The sequence below is a fragment of the Labrus mixtus genome, chromosome 2, assembly GCF_963584025.1.
Source record: "Labrus mixtus chromosome 2, fLabMix1.1, whole genome shotgun sequence".
In the NCBI taxonomy this organism is placed as follows: domain Eukaryota; kingdom Metazoa; phylum Chordata; class Actinopteri; order Labriformes; family Labridae; genus Labrus; species Labrus mixtus.
The window spans coordinates 35,410,437-35,417,936 of record NC_083613.1 but is presented as its reverse complement, the minus strand read 5'-3'; the positions used below and the strand labels follow the sequence as shown (position 1 = coordinate 35,417,936).

At 46.9% G+C, this 7,500-nt stretch overlaps 1 protein-coding gene and 2 long non-coding RNA genes across 6 annotated transcripts in view; all 3 read right to left on the bottom strand.

Moving 5' to 3' along the window:
• Positions 1 to 439: 439 nt before the first annotated feature.
• LOC132993755 (spastin-like) overlaps positions 440 to 7,500 on the bottom strand; it is a 17,001-nt gene continuing 9,940 nt past the window's right edge. For 2 of the 3 annotated variants that reach the window (XM_061063782.1, XM_061063791.1), the window contains exons 12-17: positions 7,202 to 7,281; positions 7,052 to 7,094; positions 6,340 to 6,419; positions 4,330 to 4,400; positions 4,128 to 4,168; positions 440 to 748 (exon numbers count right to left, since the gene is read on the bottom strand). In XM_061063782.1, the coding sequence (XP_060919765.1) occupies positions 623 to 748; positions 4,128 to 4,168; positions 4,330 to 4,400; positions 6,340 to 6,419; positions 7,052 to 7,094; positions 7,202 to 7,281 (441 nt within the window). In that variant the 3' untranslated portion in view covers positions 440 to 622. Of the gene's footprint in view, positions 749 to 4,127; positions 4,169 to 4,329; positions 4,401 to 6,339; positions 6,420 to 7,051; positions 7,095 to 7,201; positions 7,282 to 7,500 lie in introns of those variants that run through there. The other variant, XR_009676517.1, reaches the window with a different exon arrangement.
• Positions 1,285 to 3,444, bottom strand: LOC132993776 (uncharacterized). The gene is made up of 3 exons (XR_009676520.1): positions 3,399 to 3,444; positions 2,710 to 3,328; positions 1,285 to 2,565 (listed from the first exon to the last, which is right to left on the bottom strand). It is a non-coding gene; the product is annotated as an uncharacterized LOC132993776 (long non-coding RNA).
• On the bottom strand, positions 6,506 to 7,045 carry LOC132993768 (uncharacterized). Of its 2 annotated transcripts, none has more exons than XR_009676519.1 (2): positions 6,886 to 7,045; positions 6,506 to 6,683 (listed from the first exon to the last, which is right to left on the bottom strand). It is a non-coding gene; the product is annotated as an uncharacterized LOC132993768 (long non-coding RNA). The 2 variants fall into 2 exon arrangements; XR_009676518.1 differs by having other exon boundaries at positions 6,907 to 7,045.

Here is a 7,500-nt window from a genome sequence, read left to right as displayed (position 1 = left end):
ACAGACTCTAGTGGACACTGGAGGAACTGCAGCTGTAAAGTTAGACATTTTAACATGGAGCTCTATGGGGACTGACTCACTGCAGGAGACAGACTCTAGTGGACACTGGAGGAACTGCAACTGTAAAGTTAGACATTTTAACATGGAGCTCTATGAGGACTGACTCACTGCAGGAGACAGACTCTAGTGGACACTGGAGGAACTGCAGCTGTAAAGTTAGACATTTTAACATGGAGCTCTATGGGGACTGACTCACTGCAGGAGACAGACTCTAGTGGACACTGGAGGAACTGCAGCTGTAAAGTTAGACATTTTAACATGGAGCTCTATGAGGACTGACTCACTGCAGGAGACAGACTCTAGTGGACACTAGAGGAACTGCAGCTTCTTTCACCACAGGCTCTGAGGCAACAAACTTTGTAAATAATCAAATGTTAAATAGTGTAAAAAAAAGAGATTTATTTAAATATAATAACTACAAACACAGTTCAGTGACAAGAAAAAGGTCAAGAGAACATCAAGAGAAATTTGAAAAGAAGAGAACGATTCTTTGTCTTGTAGAAACATTCGTGCAAAGATTCTGAAAAAAAGGTGGTGATTAAAAACGAGGTTGTTGTGGCGGTCACAGAGCCGTCGTGTCTCCGTAGTCTCTGTTCCAGCGGACATAGAGCTCCAACGTCTTCACGCCGACGCTGCTCTTTATCTTCTTCAGAGAGTTGACAAAGTCTCTGAAACAGATGTTCCTGACCTGAGGAGGAAACAGCAAATAATCACAAATTGGACCCAGTACCAGGTCTCAGTCTGAAGACCTGTTAGCTAGGATCAGTACCAGGTCTCAGTCTGAAGACCTGTTAGGATCAGTACCAGGTCTCAGTCTGAAGACCTGTTAGGATCAGTACCAGGTCTCAGTCTGATGACCTGTTAGTTAGGATCAGTACCAGGTCCCAGTCTGATGACCTGTTAGTTAGGATCAGTACCAGGTCCCAGTCTGATGACCTGTTAGCTAGGATCAGGACCAGGTCTCAGTTTGATGACCTGTTAGCTAGGATCAGTACCAGGTCTCAGTCTGATGACCTGTTAGGATCAGTACCAGGTCTCAGTCTGATGACCTGTTAGGATCAGGTCCAGGTCCCAGTCTGATGACCTGTTAGCTAGGATCAGTACCAGGTCTCAGTCTGATGACCTGTTAGGATCAGGACCAGGTCCCAGTCTGATGACCTGTTAGCTAGGATCAGTACCAGGTCTCAGTCTGATGACCTGTTAGGATCAGTACCAGGTCTCAGTCTGATGACCTGTTAGCTAGGATCAGTACCAGGTCTCAGTCTGATGACCTGTTAGGATCAGGACCAGGTCCCAGTCTGATGACCTGTTAGCTAGGATCAGTACCAGGTCTCAGTCTGATGACCTGTTAGGATCAGGACCAGGTCTCAGTCTGATGACCTGTTAGGATCAGTACCAGGTCTCAGTCTGATGACCTGTTAGCTAGGATCAGGACCAGGTCTCAGTCTGATGACCTGTTAGGATCAGTACCAGGTCTCCATCTGAAGACCTGTTAGGATCAGGACCAGGTCTCAGTCTGATGACCTGTTAGGATCAGGACCAGGTCTCAGTCTGATGACCTGTTAGTTAGGATCAGTACCAGGTCTCAGTCTGATGACCTGTTAGGATCAGTACCAGGTCTCAGTTTGATGACCTGTTAGGATCAGGACCAGGTCTCAGTCTGATGACCTGTTAGCTAGGATCAGGACCAGGTCTCAGTCTGATGACCTGTTAGGATCAGTACCAGGTCTCAGTCTGATGACCTGTTAGGATCAGGACCAGGTCTCAGTCTGAAGACCTGTTAGGATCAGGACCAGGTCTCAGTCTGATGACCTGTTAGGATCAGTACCAGGTCTCAGTCTGATGACCTGTTAGGATCAGGACCAGGTCTCAGTCTGAAGACCTGTTAGGATCAGGACCAGGTCTCAGTCTGATGACCTGTTAGGATCAGTACCAGGTCTCAGTCTGATGACCTGTTAGTTAGGATCAGTACCAGGTCTCAGTCTGATGACCTGTTAGCTAGGATCAGGACCAGGTCTCAGTCTGATGACCTGTTAGGATCAGTACCAGGTCTCCGTCTGAAGACCTGTTAGGATCAGGACCAGGTCTCAGTCTGATGACCTGTTAGGATCAGTACCAGGTCTCAGTCTGATGACCTGTTAGTTAGGATCAGTACCAGGTCTCAGTCTGATGACCTGTTAGGATCAGTACCAGGTCTCAGTTTGATGACCTGTTAGGATCAGGACCAGGTCTCAGTCTGATGACCTGTTAGCTAGGATCAGGACCAGGTCTCAGTCTGATGACCTGTTAGGATCAGGACCAGGTCCCAGTCTGATGACCTGTTAGCTAGGATCAGTACCAGGTCTCAGTCTGATGACCTGTTAGGATCAGGACCAGGTCCCAGTCTGATGACCTGTTAGCTAGGATCAGTACCAGGTCTCAGTCTGATGACCTGTTAGGATCAGTACCAGGTCTCAGTCTGATGACCTGTTAGCTAGGATCAGTACCAGGTCTCAGTCTGATGACCTGTTAGGATCAGGACCAGGTCCCAGTCTGATGACCTGTTAGCTAGGATCAGTACCAGGTCTCAGTCTGATGACCTGTTAGGATCAGGACCAGGTCTCAGTCTGATGACCTGTTAGGATCAGTACCAGGTCTCAGTCTGATGACCTGTTAGTTAGGATCAGTACCAGGTCTCAGTCTGATGACCTGTTAGCTAGGATCAGGACCAGGTCTCAGTCTGATGACCTGTTAGGATCAGTACCAGGTCTCCGTCTGAAGACCTGTTAGGATCAGGACCAGGTCTCAGTCTGATGACCTGTTAGGATCAGGACCAGGTCTCAGTCTGATGACCTGTTAGGATCAGGACCAGGTCTCAGTCTGATGACCTGTTAGTTAGGATCAGTACCAGGTCTCAGTCTGATGACCTGTTAGCTAGGATCAGGACCAGGTCTCAGTCTGATGACCTGTTAGGATCAGTACCAGGTCTCAGTCTGATGACCTGTTAGGATCAGGACCAGGTCTCAGTCTGAAGACCTGTTAGGATCAGTACCAGGTCTCAGTCTGATGACCTGTTAGGATCAGTACCAGGTCTCAGTCTGATGACCTGTTAGGATCAGGACCAGGTCTCAGTCTGAAGACCTGTTAGGATCAGGACCAGGTCTCAGTCTGATGACCTGTTAGGATCAGTACCAGGTCTCAGTCTGATGACCTGTTAGTTAGGATCAGTACCAGGTCTCAGTCTGATGACCTGTTAGCTAGGATCAGGACCAGGTCTCAGTCTGATGACCTGTTAGGATCAGTACCAGGTCTCAGTCTGATGACCTGTTAGGATCAGGACCAGGTCTCAGTCTGATGACCTGTTAGTTAGGATCAGTACCAGGTCTCAGTCTGATGACCTGTTAGGATCAGTACCAGGTCTCAGTTTGATGACCTGTTAGGATCAGGACCAGGTCTCAGTCTGATGACCTGTTAGCTAGGATCAGGACCAGGTCTCAGTCTGATGACCTGTTAGGATCAGTACCAGGTCTCAGTCTGATGACCTGTTAGGATCAGGACCAGGTCTCAGTCTGATGACCTGTTAGGATCAGGACCAGGTCTCAGTCTGAAGACCTGTTAGGATCAGTACCAGGTCTCAGTTTGATGACCTGTTAGGATCAGGACCAGGTCTCAGTCTGATGACCTGTTAGCTAGGATCAGGACCAGGTCTCAGTCTGATGACCTGTTAGGATCAGTACCAGGTCTCAGTCTGATGACCTGTTAGCTAGGAACAGTACCAGGTCTCAGTTTGATGACCTGTTAGGATCAGGACCAGGTCTCAGTCTGATGACCTGTTAGGATCAGGACCAGGTCCCAGTCTGATGACCTGTTAGCTAGGATCAGTACCAGGTCTCAGTTTGATGACCTGTTAGGATCAGGACCAGGTCCCAGTCTGATGACCTGTTAGCTAGGATCAGTACCAGGTCTCAGTTTGATGACCTGTTAGGATCAGGACCAGGTCTCAGTTTGAAGACCTGTTAGGATCAGAACCAGGTCTCAGTTTGATGACCTGTTAGGATCAGGACCAGGTCTCTGTTGAGTGTACTCACCTCGCTGGCCTTCATGTTCCTCACCTGCTCTGGACGCAGCTCTGCACAAACACACACACATTACACTTCATCCTTTCAAAATAAAGTGCATCAATAATGAGCTGACAGAGATACTGTCTCCTCTGAAAATGTAACAAAATAAAAGTAATTTCCTACATGCAGAGGAACCATAGCTGTGCCATGTGTGATGACTGTATCTCACCTCTGATTGGTCCCAGAGAGGCGTCTTTAGCCAATGAGGTGAGGTCACTGCCGGAGTATCCCTCCGTCATTCTAAACCAATCAGAAACAGAGAAACAGAAAATGAAGATAATTCACACACTGAATGTTGGGGTACGGTGGCCCTGAAGGTCAACTGCAAAATGCAAAAACGCTTAAAGAGGACATATCACCCCCCTCCTCCACCTTTTCAAACAGTCCCCTCCTCCACCTTTTCAAACAGTCCCCTCCTCCACCTTTTCAAACAGTCCCCTCCTCCACCTTTTCAAACAGTCCCCTCCTCCACCTTTTCAAACAGCCCCCCTCCTCCATCTTTTCAAACAGCCCCCCTCCTCCATCTTTTCAAACAGTCCCCCTCCTCCATCTTTTCAAACAGCCCCCCTCCTCCATCTTTTCAAACAGTCCTCCTCCTCCATCTTTTCAAACAGTCCCCTCCTCTATCTTTTCAAACAGTCCTCCTCCTCCATCTTTTCAAACAGTCCCCTCCTCCATCTTTTCAAACAGTCCTCTCCTCCATCTTTTCAAACAGTCCCCTCCTCCACCTTTTCAAACAGTCCCCTCCTCCATCTTTTCTAACAGTCCCCTCCTCCACCTTTTCAAACAGTCCTCTCCTCCATCTTTTCAAACAGTCCCCTCCTCCATCTTTTCAAACAGTCCCCTCCTCCATCTTTTCTAACAGTCCTCTCCTCCACCTTTTCAAACAGTCCCCTCCTCCACCTTTTCAAACAGCCCCCCTCCTCCATCTTTTCAAACAGCCCCCCTCCTCCATCTTTTCAAACAGTCCTCTCCTCCACCTTTTCAAACAGTCCCCTCCTCCACCTTTTCAAACAGTCCCCTCCTCCATCTTTTCTAACAGTCCCCTCCTCCACCTTTTCAAACAGTCCCCTCCTCCACCTTTTCAAACAGTCCCCTCCTCCATCTTTTCTAACAGTCCCCTTCTCCACCTTTTCAAACAGTCCTCCTCCTCCACCTTTTCAAACAGTCTCCTCCTCCACCTTTTCAAACAGTCTCCTCCTCCACCTTTTCAAACAGTCCTCCTCCTCCACCTTTTCAAACAGTCCCCTCCTCCACCTTTTCAAACAGTCCCCTCCTCCACCTTTTCAAACAGTCCCCTCCTCCATCTTTTCTAACAGTCCCCTTCTCCACCTTTTCAAACAGTCCCCTCCTCCACCTTTTCAAACAGTCCCCTCCTCCATCTTTTCTAACAGTCCCCTTCTCCACCTTTTCAAACAGTCCTCCTCCTCCACCTTTTCAAACAGTCCTCCTCCTCCACCTTTTCAAACAGTCTCCTCCTCCACCTTTTCAAACAGTCTCCTCCTCCACCTTTTCAAACAGTCTCCTCCTCCACCTTTTCAAACAGTCCTCCTCCTCCACCTTTTCAAACAGTCCCCTCCTCCACCTTTTCAAACAGTCCCCTCCTCCATCTTTTCTAACAGTCCCCTTCTCCACCTTTTCAAACAGTCCTCCTCCTCCACCTTTTCAAACAGTCTCCTCCTCCACCTTTTCAAACAGTCTCCTCCTCCACCTTTTCAAACAGTCCTCCTCCTCCACCTTTTCAAACAGTCCCCTCCTCCACCTTTTCAAACAGTCCTCTCCTCCATCTTTTCAAACAGTCCTCCTGTGGTCTAAATATAACATGAATCAAGCAATCAAGGGGAGGGGATTTATTTTTTCCCAGAATCCCACTGTGACATCACAAGGAGAGCACATTTGAAACAGAGCTTCTCTGTGTTGTAAGACTTATGCAGACCACAAACAAAGGACTGGATGGTTTATTTCACATGTTGTGGGTCAGTAGACTCTCAGGTTACACAGATAAATGTTCAGACTGTAGAAATGGATTCTTCATAATATGTCTCCTTTAAAGAAACCATGTTTGTGTAACGCAAAAATATCTCGTAAAACACAAAAACATTCAATGAAACGCAAAAAATAAATAAAGTGTCTGTTAGTTAAATGAATGTAAATAAAGGTTTGATGAGTGCGTGCTGACCTGGCGAGCTGGCTCAGCTCTCTGTTCGTCAGCGGGTTTCCGTGTTTCTCCAGAAGATTCTTCAGCAGCGTGAGGCGAGTCTGAAACAGAGTCACAAGTACTGACCTGTTTGATGTGTTTATATTAACCCTGTCAGCATGAACGAGTTAACCACATTAATCTCATGTTTGTCCCTTCAGGCTCTCCATAGATAATCATCCTCAATGTCTCCCTGTAGTCTCACTGCTGCATCTTTGAATGTCTCATTTCACTTTAACAAACTCTCAGACAGTAATATCCACCTGATGACATCACACATTGACCTGATGACATCACACATTGACCTTATGACATCACACATTGACCTTATACACATTGACCTTATGACATCACACATTGACCTTATGACCACACATTGACCTGATGACATCACACATTGACCTTATGACATCACACATTGACCTTATGACATCACACATTGACCTTATGACATCACACATTGACCTGATGACATCACACATTGACCTTACGACATCACACACTGACCTGATGACATCACACATTGACCTTACGACAACACACATTAACCTTTGTTACCGTTCCTTTGAGCTGTTTGACCTCACTTTGGGATCCCTAACCACTTCCTGTTTCTGAGCTTAACTTCCTGTCCTAACCTTCCAGCTACAGGAAGGTCCTTACTTTATTTCAAAATAAAAGCCTGCAGTAAGCTCACCTCCACGGCCGGCAGAGCGACGTACACACGTTTAGTGAAACGCCTGCAGAAACACAACGACACAAAAAAGAGACACTGGAGGAATATTTGGACAAATAATCAGGCCACGCCCCCTGATCGGTAGGGGGGGAGGAGCATCAGAGATCTGACCTGAGAACGGCCTCGTCGAGCTCCTGAGGTCTGTTTGTGGCTCCCATCACTAAAACACGATCATCACTTCCTGTTTGGACCTGAAACCACAGTTTGTTTATCAGTGTTTGTTTGTTTATCAGTGTTTGTTTGTTTGTTTGTTTATCAGGGTTTCTTTGTTTGTTTGTTTATCAGTGTTTGTGTGTTTGTTTATCAGTGTTTGTGTGTTTGTTTGTTTATCAGTGTCTGTTTGTTTATCAGTGTTTGTTTGTTTGTTTATCAGCGTTTGTTTGTTTGTTTATCAGTGTTTGTTTGTTTGT